General features: G+C 40.4%; 1 protein-coding gene across 4 annotated transcripts in view; it reads right to left on the minus strand.

The window, feature by feature from the left end:
• Nucleotides 1-13,635, minus strand: part of LOC108431423 (BRCA1 DNA repair associated) — a 66,220-nt gene extending 52,585 nt beyond the window's left edge. For 2 of the 4 annotated variants that reach the window (XM_017704551.2, XM_017704548.2), the window contains exons 1-9: nucleotides 13,496-13,635; nucleotides 12,424-12,499; nucleotides 12,197-12,250; nucleotides 11,256-11,336; nucleotides 10,919-11,007; nucleotides 10,038-10,074; nucleotides 9,840-9,940; nucleotides 3,794-6,886; nucleotides 3,599-3,681 (exon numbers count right to left, since the gene is read on the minus strand). In XM_017704551.2, the coding sequence (XP_017560040.2) occupies nucleotides 3,599-3,681; nucleotides 3,794-6,886; nucleotides 9,840-9,940; nucleotides 10,038-10,074; nucleotides 10,919-11,007; nucleotides 11,256-11,336; nucleotides 12,197-12,250; nucleotides 12,424-12,497 (3,612 nt within the window). In that variant the 5' untranslated portion in view covers nucleotides 12,498-12,499; nucleotides 13,496-13,635. Of the gene's footprint in view, nucleotides 1-3,598; nucleotides 3,682-3,793; nucleotides 6,887-9,839; nucleotides 9,941-10,037; nucleotides 10,075-10,918; nucleotides 11,008-11,255; nucleotides 11,337-12,196; nucleotides 12,251-12,423; nucleotides 12,500-12,619; nucleotides 12,709-13,450 lie in introns of those variants that run through there. The other 2 variants (XM_037544014.1, XM_017704550.2) reach the window with 2 other exon arrangements.
• Between the last annotated feature and the right edge of the window lie 90 nt (nucleotides 13,636-13,725).

Genomic DNA, 13,725 nt, shown 5'->3' on the forward strand with positions numbered 1-13,725 from the left:
TCCAGCCTCTGGACACTACGCTGACAGACACAGCAAACCTTCTTGCCACAGCTCGCATTAATGTGCCATCCTGGATGAGCTGCACTACCTGAGCCACTTGTGTGGGTTGTAAAGTCCGTCTCATGCTACCACGAGTGTGAAAGCACCACCAACAAAGTGACCAAAACATCAGCCAGAAAGGTACTGAGAAGTGGTCTGTGGTCCCCACCTGCAGAACCACTCCTTTATTGAGTGTGTCTTGCTAATCGCCAATGATTTCCACCTGTTGTCTGTTCCATTTGCACAACAGCTGTGAAATTGATTGTCAATCAGCGTTGCTTCCTAAGTGGACAGTTTGACTTACTTGGAGTTATATTGTGTTGTTTAAGTGTCCCCTTTATTTTTCTGAGCAGTGTATACAGACACACACACACACACCTAGGGGCAATTCAGCATCCCCAACTGGCCTGGCTGCATGTCTTTGGACTGTGGGAGGAAACCCACATAAACACAAATGGAACATACACAAACTCCACACAGAAAGAACCCTGGTCATCTGGCCAGGGAATCAAACCCAGGCCTCCCCAGGTCATTCAATACACATACAATATCCAAACTAAATTTTGATTAAAAAAAAAAATAGTCTTGAATGGTTAGTTTTGAAAGATTTGTTTTTGTAAAGCCATGAAAAGTAATGCTTTTGTGTGTCCACTTATTCAGGCTAAAACAGTCTAGCCATAGCCATATATACACACACACACACACACACACACACACACACACACACTATATATATATATATATATATATACAGGTAAAGTGAAAAGTGCTTAATTCTAAAAAAGTTTCTACCACTGGTCTAGACCTCATAGTGTCACCACTGAAAGACTACATTGAAGTGTACCTCTATAAGTGGTAATGCAACATTCTTTTTCTCTTCAGACTCAGGAAAGAGCTACAAATACTCTTTTACTGCCATCTGGTGGAGATTCCATCAACAGCAGCTCTGATGCAAGTTGTATGACATTTACAAAGCACTGCTCCATAAATAACTATTCTATGTACAGCATGTTTCAAAGGCACTGGGGCTGTGAAGTCCAGACTTATTTTTGCTTTACTCAAGCAGTTTGGACTAAGGATGAAAAGTTGTACAGTAGGGGAGAGAGAAAATTGGCAAGAATATTCAATGTTTTGGAGTCAAATCTGTAATACAGGGTGATTCAAAAAGACTCGTCTGATTTCAAAGCGGCATATTTTTACAGCTGAGAGGTACCTAGGAACCAATCACATACAAATTGAAAGAGGGGGGTCATTTGGTTCCACAACACTGGATGATCCCCGAAATCGCACTGACAGAGCCGTGAGTGCAGCGACGCCCGACATGCTCAATCCAGTATGGGATGAATTTGACTGATGTTGTCCGTACAGCTGGAGGAGGTTCATACTGAGCACTTGTAAAATTACATCAACTTTATGCTCATTTAAACCATTTACAGTTTCCTGCATTGTTCTGTAATGATTTACCAGTGAAATAAATCATTTTGAAATCGGATTAATCTTTTTGAATCACCCTGTATTTACCTGCCACATATACACACACGTACTCGTATATATACACCTGCCATATCATATTACTTAGTGCATCACTAGTCTTTAAACATCGCACCATAACAATATTGCATCGTGAGGCCTTTAGTGATTTCCACCACAACATACAGCACACAGAACAGAAGCACCGCAGCTTTAATCAGGCCTGAAAATTTGCTCAGAACATCACCAGAACATTTTGAATCCGCACCAGACCCGAGCCAGACCCCAATCAAAACCACGTGTCAACCAACAATCATCTGACCTGAAGTGAGCCATCCTCACCCAAAGTGCCGAATAAAACCGGACAGGATAGCGCTGGTTACTGTGTGGCGACAAAAGCCGTCAGAGATAGAGTGCAGATCATTAAAACATGAAACAATATGAAATATATGCAATGATAAAATAATAAGCTGTCTAAAATTAAGTTGAAATTCTGCTTTCATTAATTTATTCATCAAACTATGCTTTTAAACAGCATCGCAAATGTCATTTTAGGCCTGGAAAAACGTCCCATACTGCACTTTTCTCATGCTGTGTGGTGCAATGAGATGCACTAAACTGTGCTCCACTGAATTAACTCAGTCTTTCTCACGAGTGTGTGCCTTGTGGACCTCGGTGCTGAGAGGGTGATTCCAGTGTTCAGATTTAAGTAAAAATAATAATAAAAAAATGGTTTGTAAAATATTTAAAGCTCTAAAAAGTACAGAAAGGTGTATTGTATTGGTGGGAACATCTGGACATGTACATGCTGAATAACACCACCATTATTCCTCCTACATATTATTATAAGAATAAAACTCTAAAGTAGCGTAGTGTAAAAACTGGTTGAATTCCACATGTACACAGTTTTTACAGTAAACATGGAAACCACAGGCATGGTTATATGCATAGTCCACAATTAATCATCAATGTGGACTTTAAACAAATTCAAGAAAACAGCCACAGTTTATACAGAGGGCAGTGCTTATTCTTAAAATGGCTAAGGAAAACAACTGCAGTTGAGAAATTAAATATTAAAAGAACTGTGAAGAAACTCCTAAAAGAACCATCATTATAATATCCCAGCAAGCGACGGAAGGTGTGGGGGAGAGGGGTGGGGGTACCGTCTTCAGTGTAGCAAGATGCAAACCTTCTTTAGCATAAAAAAACAGACAGAGGTCAGATTGCATTTGGTTTAAAAGCATGAGGACAAGGCCTCAAAATCTGAAATGCTGCTCATGTCCCATCACTCTCACATGCCTTCATGACCTTCTGGTTAACATTTTTATCTATACCTTCCAAAGTCTTTATCTACACTATCTTTATATTAATGACAGGAACATGGAACATAATACTCTCAATAGAAAATAGAACATAAAGGACAAAGTTGCTTTCTCAAATGGTTCCTCTGTACACATTTGGGAAAATATCATTTGAAATGTTAAACAATGGTGTTTTTATGCAAACAATCTAGAATGGGAGATATTTGACTCAGAACAGTTTCTGCTCACCTCAGGCAACCAGTAAAACAATAATGAATCTCTGTAAAGCTCACAATATGCAACCCAAAAAAAATCTACTTATAAATAATAAACATCATTTTATTAAAGATTTCCTGGTATCAGGTAGAAAAATCATCTTGTCAACTGTTAATACAGTAATGTAGTACCACCAGTCACCCATAACCCTTCATCTATCAGAAGAAACAGATCTTCACTCTTTCAAAAAATGTTAATATGACAGACTTCTTTGCAACACGTTGTTCAAAATGTAGATAGCAACACAAAAGCCATAAATGGGTTATGGTTTTCTCCATAGCTTTCAGTACTGTGAAATTTTTCCTGCAATTCACAGGGGTTTGGATTTCATCCAATAAATATAATATCACTACATTTTACAATGTAAATATATATTATTTATTCAACAAATTTACCTAAACATTAAAAGGAAATACTGCTAACTTGTGTGCTATGGCATAGTATTAGTTATCTTCATGGTTTCACACTTCAAGGGATTTATGAGACATAAAAATGCAAAAATGTCCCCTTACCTGTGTGTTAATAATCTCACTTGAGTACTGGGATGAGTCTCTGGAAAGTGCTACGTTGCCACAAACACCATCAACTGCTTCACCTAAAAATGCAAAATGAAACCAACACTAAGTTCAAAGTTCATATCAAAGTTCATATCAAAGTAACACCACTGAAATAACTGAAATCATGACATCTTAGAAGTCACTACTTACTTTCTTCTGGTGTCCCAAAGAGATCCACAGATCCTTGGCTTGAAGTAATCCATTCCTCTCTGCAGGGAGGTTCAGGAAGATTGACGTCTTGTACAGCCGCTGCAACCGTGGTGGCATTTACATTCTCAAGATGCTCTCGATTCTGAGAAGGGCTTACACACTGGCTCAACTGACTTGACTGTGTTCCTGGTGCTGGTTCGCTGTGAGGGCGACTATGTTGACTTGGAGATTGTAATCCTGGATTTGGTTCTTGGAGCTGGTGGCCATCTTGATTTGCTAAATCTGACAGCGGCTCCTCTTGCCCAGATGGCGAGGGTGAACAGTGAGATTTGAATATCTGAGCCATTGTGGGTAAGTCATCTTCCTCAGCACTGAGGTCAGATTCTGAGGACTCAAGCCTCTGAGCTTTCCTCTTCTTCTGCACACATGGCTGTGACAGAATCTCTGCCTCCATCTCCTTTACCTTATCCAAGCTTTGACTTGTTAAAGGTTCTATAATCTGAAGTGCATGAGACCCTGCACCTTCTGGTAAGAGGCCATCTGGGGTAATGGAGGACTCAAAATTATTACTGTGAACTCCAGAGTTTGGCAAACCTCCTACTGGGATGTCTAAACTTTTGATTGGGTCTAAGGAAACCTTTGTCTGCCAATGAATCCCCTGGGTTTCTTTCTGAACATCAGATGTTCTTGGCGGATGTATTGTTAATTTTGAAGACTGCTGATTTCCTAGGCCCCTGCTACTGCAGATTTGTACCACATCTTGAGTAGTACCAACAAAGAATAGCTGGCAAGAATTTGTAGAAAGCCTGGAATCTTGAGAAGACCTTGCAACCTTGTTAGGACTTAGACCAGAACTTGGACTGTTGGTTGTGCTCTTCAAAAAAGCATTCTCCTGATTTTCTTTAGCAAGAGCAGGTGATTTTGCCTGGAGTATGCTAATGCTTGCAACACCTGTATTTCCAAAACTACTTGGAGACCTCTGAGGTTGTTTCTCATAGAATGCAAGCACACAAGGATTCAAAGGTTGTTCACTTTCACAAACATTTGCAAGACCTGCTCTAATGTCACGGTCTTGAGAGATGACGGGTATCTCGGTCAGCAACTGCTTCTCTTCCTCCACAATCTTTTCCAGGGCATCCTGCTGGGTTTCAGCATGTAAAGGCTCAGGACTGCCCAGGAGGAATGATTTTCTCTTGGTGCCTTTGAAGGATTTCATCAGTAGTTCTGTGTCAAGCTCACTGTCATTGGCGTCACCTTCCACATTCATAGATCCATTCTCGCCAGCAGACATCAATACACCATCTGTCAACGTCTGTACAACTGATGGCGCAACAACCCCTGTGGATGGAGAATCTTGACGTTTCAGTGGTAAGGTTGAGTCTGGTGCATCAGCCACTAAAGGACCTGGCGAGCTAACAGCCACAGAAGAGCAAGGTACGTTTTGTCCACCTTGATCAGCTGTGTCTGGAACAACAGAAACAAGTGAACTTTGATCTGGGACATTTGCCTCAGGTATACAAGTAAAGGTAGCTGCTTCCTCAACTGTCTCCATTGTCTCAATTTTTTCAAAGCTGCTGGTGCAAACACACCCATTTTTCCTTACAGACGTCTCTGTTTGTTCACTCTGAACCTGTCCAGCACTTGCATTACCTTGATTAACATTAGCATTATCTTCATTTACATTTGTATTATCTGCTTTAGGTTGGTTTGAGCAGGTGGACTGGGATGGATTATTTTCAGATCCATGTGCAGGTTTCAGGGGAGTCTGGGTAGACCGTCTCCTTTTCCGAGCACCCTGAACTTCTGCAACAAAAGCCTGCAGCCTTAAACTTCTTCTCGTTTTTCTGGCATCAGGAGACTGAGGTTCTGCAGTACTTGGGTAACTCTCAATATTAATCTCTGCTTCAACTAAATTGGGCTTACTTTTCAACTGCTTCATTAAAGAAACATCCTCATCCCCAGCAGTGCTCACAAGGGTAAGGGACTTTGCACATTTTGCAATCTTGCTTTCTTCCAAATGGCCATCTTTTGTACTCTCACAGTTGTTCCTACTGATCCGTCTTTTCCGACCCGTTTTGTCATCACAAATGCTGTCCTTTTTCAATTCACAGCCCAAATCTTTCCAAGCATCCTGCATCTTTATTTTTGACCTCCTCCCTGGTCTCTTCAAGGGTACCTCAAACACAGGACTTGCTTCTATATTTTCAGCATTATCATCACGTTTTTCATCTAAACAGTTGTCTACTAATTTTTCATGCTCTTCTACACATTTTAGTGGCCCATCAGTATTTGATTCATCAATGTGATCTTGCTTGTTTTCTTCTACGTTAGGAACAACAGATTCCTTGGGGTCCTCAGTTTGATCACAAACAAGTCTCTCTCCTTTATCATCAGATGATTTCTTGATGAAATCTGCTGGAGTCAAAGCACAGCTCCTCTTCCTCTTAGGAATGTTTCTCTTAATGCCCCCCTCCTCTACCACTAAATTAATGTGATCAGGGTCAGTCACAATGTGCCTTTCCGCAGAGAAACTTCGGTTGACCTTGCTCTTAGCACCTTTACGCATACGTTTATACACTGCCCCAAAAACTTGTTCCTCAAGACCCCGGCCAGGGACATCCCTAGGTGGACTTGCATCATCCTGATCATCAACTTTTACATTAACTACTGTAGAGGAAGATGAGCAAATACTCTCTCTATCAGAATCACAACTGTTAGAAGTGGGAAGATCCTCACTGTTGTCTTTGGCTTGTGTGTCTGAAGAGGGAGAGATCTTCAGCAACCACTCAGCTACTTTCTCCACACTCTTCTTCTGTCTTTTGTCCACAATTCTGTTTGGCTCCAAGCCAATCCTTTTGGCTCTTCTGCTTGACCGTTTCTGGGATACGTTAGTTTCGGCATCTTCACTGCCATCATTGCGCGTCAATGAATTGTTTTGTCTGACTTCTAATGTTGATGGAACATCTTCAAGTTCTCCTGGTTTCTTTTCAAAGACTTGTGGCAGATCACCAACACCACTGTCAGAACAATCCTGCTCTGAACTGACAGGACAGGAAGCTGGAAGATCCATTAACTTTGCAAAAGCATCCTTGGCTGCAAAAGAGAAAAAAAAATGATGAGCAGTACTGCAAAACATTAACTCTGACATTCCTGAGCGATCCAACTTCAAGATATCTAGTGGTGTGGTGGGAGGTGAGGGGATGAGGCTGCCACAGATATCTGACTGACCATCAGAGATGTGCCGCACTGCAGCTAGTAATTTAAATAGGGGTTTTTCAGTTGTCAACCCTAGATAGTTACACATTTGTGGTTTTTAGGACACAGGAGAAAGTGAATCTAATCTATTGTAAACAGTAGTTCTTCATGTTGTGAAAGAAAACCTTCCAGGAGTGATGTGTGAGCTTCAAGTACAAACCCAATTCCAATGAAGTTGGGACGTTGTGTAAAACATAAATAAAGACACAACACGATGATTTGCAAATCCTTTTCAACCTATATTCAATTGAATACACTACAAAGGCAAGATATTTAATGTTCAAATGGATAAACTTTGTTTTTTGCAAATATTCACTCATTTTGAATTTGATGCCTGCAACACGTTCCAAAGAAGTTGGGACAGGGGCGTGTTTACCACTGTGTTACATCACCGTTCCTTTTAAAAACACTCAATAAGCGTTTGTGAACTAAGGACACTAATTGTTGAAGCTTTGTAGGTGGAATTCTTTCCCATTCTTACTTTATGTACAACTTCAGTTGCTCAACAGTCCGGGGTCTCCGTTGTCGTATTTTGTGCTTCATAATGTGCCACACATTTTCAATGGGAGACAGGTCTGGACTGCAGGCAGGCCAGCCTAGTACCCGCACTCTTTTATTACGAAGCCACGCTGTTGTAACACGTGCAAAATGTGGCTTGGCATTGTCTTGCTAAAATAAGCAGGATGTCCCTGAAAAAGACGTTGATTGGATGGCAGCATATGTTGCTCCAAAACCTGTATGTACCTTTCAGCATTAATGGGGCCTTCACAGATGTGCAAGTAAACCATGCCATGGGCACTAACACCCCCACACCATCAGAGATGCTGGCTTTTGAACTTTGACTTTGCACTTGTAGATGGAGCAACGAACTGTGTTCACTGACGATGGTTTTCTGAAGTGTTCCTGAGCCCATGTGGGAATATCCGTTACAGAATGATGTCGGTTTTTAATGAAGTGCTGGCTGAGGGATCAAAGGTCACGGGCATTCAGTGTTGGTTTTCTGCCTTGCTGCTTACTTGCAGAGATTTCTCCAGATTCTCTGAATCTTTTGATGATATTATGGACTGTAGATGATGAAATCCCTAAAGTCCCTCCAATTGCACATTCAGAAACGTTGTTCTTAAACTGTTGGACTATTTGCTCATGCAGTTGTTTACAAAGTGGTGAACCTCGCCCCGTCCTTGCTTGTGAACCACTGAGCCTTTCAGGGATGCTCCCTTTATACCCAATCACGACACTCACCTGTTTCCAATTAACCTCTTCACCTGTGGAATGTTCCAAACAGGTGTTTTTTGAGCATTCCTCAACTTTCCCAGTCTTTTGTTGCCCCTGTCCCAACTTCTTTGGAATGTGTTGCAGGCATCAAATTCAAAATGAGTAAAAATTTGCAAAAAACAAAAAGTTTATCCATTTGAACATTAAATATCTCGTTTTTGTAGTGTATTCAATTGAATATAGGTTGAAAAGGATTTGCAAATCATCGTATTCTGTTTTTATTTATGTTTTACACAACGTCCCAACTTCATTGGAATTGGGGTTGTAAATGATGCCTGAGACAAACAGCAAAAACATCATGCAGAGCACAGCTGGAATGCAAAGTACAACGTCTGCAAAGTTTTATGACACAGCTGGATATCATAAAATATAATTGTTATTTAACTAAATATTACATCTAAATTATATGCAATAAATAGAATGTTTTTTACAGCTTAGTGTTGAAGGCTTCTTCAGCTGAGGCATCAGAGCAATTTTTTTTTAAAGTGAAATATTATTTATAAATTCTTTACTTTATCACTCTCAATAAAACCATTCCAAATACAGTACAAACTTCGCTTTTGATTGACAAATCTGAATGGAATTTAAATTTTGCTGAAAAGTGTATCAGGCTGGCTGGTCTCACAGCTGCAAAAAAAAAACGTTAGCCTTGCGTTGGCAACCTCCACATTCTCTGTACTGGAGGCAATGGATCCTCACCTTTGTGGACATTATTAATATGGAACTTTCAACTGCAAGGATCCATGGAGCTAGCGGGAGGACCTTGAGCTCTTTGGAAAGGGCAGCTAAGAAAATTAGCAACTTACTGTGAAACCTGTTTTGGATTGCTTGATATGTCTTATAAATATAAGCTCATAAATATGTCTTTATTTATTTTTTTCACTATTTTGATCAGCAATGGGTTTATGGGTGCCATGTTGGAGGGGGGGGGGTATTGGGTGCTTCATTTTGTTGCTTACTGTATTTTGTATTACATTGGAGCACTATCTTAAAAATAAAAACATTGGATCGCACAAAAAAATTCCTTAAAAGGCTATAAATATATTTGTAGTTTTATCCTTAAAGCCGAAAGTTGCTTTTTTAGTCGTAACGTTTATAACGTTTTAAAACTATTTTAGATCAGTCAGATTCTCTGCCACATTGCCCGGCCCCAAAAATTGGTCTGACCAAGCCACTGCTGATATGATTTACAACTACAATGGAAATGAGCTTTATGACTTTATAGTGATTATTTAATGGTATAATGCCTGAAAAAATGTGTAATGTAGTAAACGACCAATCAATGTGTAAATATTAATAAAAAAACGTTACTTTTGTTCAGGTTTTTGGTTAAGAAAGACAAGGAATATTCAAGCCTAACAAAACTCAAATATAAAATCTGTGGTTTTCCTCAGCCCTTTACAGAAAACTGCTGAATCAGGAAGTGTGTCTCAACTTTTGTTGCTGCTTACATATGATGTTTTCCAGACATTACAGAACTCATTTAAAACAATGCATGCATTACAAATCACCTAACCTGCTGCTGTGGAGGATCGAGATGCTGACTTCTCCACCATGTCGCTCTCTGAGAAGGCATTTTCTTCACTGCGCTGCTGATCGCTTGATTGTGTTTCAACACTAACCACAGAAAAATGGTGATTAACACAGCAGCAACAAGCAGAAGAATTAAGGAACCCATATCTTAAACAGAATTAAACCCAGTTTAGAACTTCACCTCGTTTCTTTCCGCTTCTGTGGCACTCCATTAAAGTCTGGGACGACACACAGACAGAGTCAAGGGTGATTACTGTGATATTAATTGCAAAAGAACACTATTACTCCACATATATGTCAAAGTTATTACAGGGGAGCAAAAGTCAGAAAAGGTCTGTTTTGCCAACAAGCTTGTAAGAAGTGCATAATGACCTAACTAAATTAAGATTTGACCTAATTGAACAAACACACAATCTTGCAATAATGTAGTTTTTTTTTCCTTTCTTGAGTGCCTTGCTCTCCCTTTGCTGCTGTAACACTGAGAATTTCCCTGTTGTGGGACTAATAAAGGATTATCTTATATTATCTTGGGGCAGCACGGTGGCGTGGTGGGTAGCGCCGTCGCCTCACAGCAAGGAGGGCCTGGGTTCGATTCCCCGGCCGGGCGACCGGGGTCCTCTCTGTGTGGAGTTTGCATGTTCTCCCCGTGTCTGTGTGGGTTTCCTCCGGGTTCTCCGGTTTCCTCCCACAGTCCAAAGACATGCAGTCAGGCCAATTGGACTGTCTGTGTCTGTCTGCCCTGCGATGGACTGGCGACCTGGGATAGGCTCCAGCACCCCCCCGCGACCCTGACGGCTTAGAAAATGGATGGATGGATCTTATATTATCTTATCACTGACCGATTTGTTATTCATTGCGATAATAATGGTTTGCAAGCACATGGTACTTCTGCAGTGCCCCTAATGAAAATAAAACGGGCATTTTGTGTTACAGTAAGTAGCTCAGCCTCCTTCTAATAACACACTCATTTTGAAAACATCCAGCCTAAAACCTGATTTGTCGGTGTAGGTTTAATTGCTTGGACAATATGCGAAATAAAACATTTCACATACAAACACTTACAGCTTGTGCATGTGTCAAATTCATAAGACTGGACTAAATTCTGCAGTCCTTCTACCAATCTCTGGAACCCTGGACTTTCTTGCAGGCTCCTATTGAATAAACAGGCACAATAAGCAAAATTAAAACTGGACTAAGATCAGACACCCTAACACACTGTACACGGATAAAAGGGGGCTAACAAAAGTATGCAGAGAAACAGATGGACTACTATACAGCACCTATAGAGTAAGTGGAGCAGATAAATTGGACGATGAGTGTAGAAACAAGCAGGTGGTCATGTTATCGCATTATGCATTGGTCAAATTTGATTAGCTGTGAAATTTCTCATGCGGATTACCTTTTTGTAACCTTCATCTTGCACACAGGGCAGTTTGCTTCTTTTCTTTTACTCTTTTCAAGCAGTTGCATCATGCAGAATCTGGAAGAGAGTTCATAGGCCAATCACACAATTGCTATTAATTAGCTCCACTATCAAACACACTGTAATGAACTGGCAATTACATTAAAAATCATAGTGACACCACAAATTGTCTCCACACTTTTTATGCAGCAATAACTACAGATACAGTCACACGTGAAACTCTGACGAGCCCAGTCAAATGACGTCTTTTGTTCATCATCTAAGTGAAAACAAAGTTAACACATCCTCCACAGTGAACCCACCTTACATAAAGCATATTTCTGCATATTGTAGTGAACAATTTCTATTCATTTGCTGCATAAAATGTGCCATGACTTTTGCACAGTTCATGGTTTAGATGTATTATTTTCCCCATTATGTTTAAACTGATGTAGTTCTTTATTATTTAATGTTATTTAGATATGTAACTGATTTTACATTAGCAGGGAACCCTGACGATTAAGACGTGTATGCCTTAAAACAGTGTCCAATGCTACTGAGATATGACGTATAAACCAAATGGAAGTGTTTTGTTTATTATAATAGGTTATTATAATAATCTCTTTACTAGCAGGCTGCCACTGCTGCACTGTGATGATTTCATATCACTGGACCGGACTAAACGGAGTAATTGAAAATGACTTTAACATCACAGCCAAGCTAATGATGGAAAGGGTGAACGATATTCAGCAAATACACAGTAACTGTGCACTGAAACGCGTGTTCTCTGTAGAGGATGTGTTCACTTATGACATCAACAAAACATTTGACTGGGGCGCTCAGACCTTTGCACAGGACTGTACTGATAAACATAATAACAATACATAAATTGCATAATGTAGTGATAATAAATGAAATTATAAATAAATACAACTCACTTGCAAAACTGGTGGTCACACCTGGTTGATACTGGTGCGTTCATCAAGTCCAAACTAGATCACAGGGCAAAAACAATATATATGAAGATACATTTATGCTAACATCTCCATAAAGATCGGATTACTTTGACTGTATTAGAATACATGCAACATAATTCTACTACAACTAAGGCCTTTTTGTGTTCCCTTGAGCCTTAGAGCTTCTACACGCAGCAAGAGATTCTCACCATATCGGACACTGTAAATTCTCCCAGATCACAGCGATTCCTCTCTTCACGTCTTCAGCTTTCGGCGCAGTCATTTCTGAAGATTTAACGTGAGACATGAGATCACGTGAAATTAAGAATATATGATCTAAATCTGCCATGATTGGAATGGGTCAGATTCTTGCCCCAAAATCGACAATCAAGCAATAAAACACACGTATTATCTAAGCTGCATGTCCTCCTGGGTCGCAGGTGGTGCTGGAGCCTTTAAAACATCTCAGTGTCACTGCTGGACTGACTAGTCAATATCCACCCAACAGCGTCCTGTGAGCACTGATGAAGGACTAGAGGATCAACACAAACCCTGCAGCAGCAGATGAGCTTCCGTCTCTGACTTTACATCTGCAAGGTGGGCTGACAAGGTAGGAGTGTCTACTGGAGTGGACGGTGAGTGGACACAGTGTTTAAAAACACCAGCAGCACTGCTGTGTCTGATCCACTTGTAGCAGCACAACACACACCAACACACCACTACATCGCTGTCGCTGCAGTGCTGAGAGTGATCCACCACCCAAATAGTACCTGCTCTGTCAGGGTCCATGGGGGTCCTGACCACTGAAGAACAGAGTATCAGAGAAACAGATGGACTACAGTCTGTAACTGTAGAACTACAAAGTGCAGCTATACAGTAAGTGGCGCTGATAAAATGGACAATGAGTGTAGAAACAAGGAGGTGGGTTGGACATTTGAAATGCACTTCTATTAACTTCATCCTGACGTTCAGAGAAAATTCTAGTGCCAATAACAGAGACGTTTCTCAAGAAATTAGACCTCGACATACGATGAACTTGATTTATCGCCTTTTTAGTCCAAGATCAACGAGGTAACAACTGTGCTTTCATTAATCTTCACGAAAAGTGACACTAAATCACTACATATCGAGAGAATATATATAATATATATATATTGGTCATTATTATGCCACAAGTCACTCAGGGCTTCGGCTAATCTGCTAGTGAGGTTAACGTTAACGCAGTCAGCTACTTACCTACATAACTGACTATATTCTTTGGAAACGACAACAGAAACGTACCCGAAACGTCCTCGGGTCCCTGCAAAGTTGACTTTTAAACAGAAACCTCTATTAATGAGGCGGTTTTTCGGTTATAAACAGTAACTCTGAATAGCTTCTTCACTGTCCCAAAGAAAAGAAACAGTTCAGCTTTTCCCGCGACTCTCTGTCACGTGACTGAGGTCACGCGACACTTTCATATTTACATATTTTCTTTTCTTTAGATTTGGGGGAAATACGATTGAATTGAC

The sequence above is a fragment of the Pygocentrus nattereri genome, chromosome 13 (assembly GCF_015220715.1).
Source record: "Pygocentrus nattereri isolate fPygNat1 chromosome 13, fPygNat1.pri, whole genome shotgun sequence".
Lineage (NCBI taxonomy): Eukaryota > Metazoa > Chordata > Actinopteri > Characiformes > Serrasalmidae > Pygocentrus > Pygocentrus nattereri.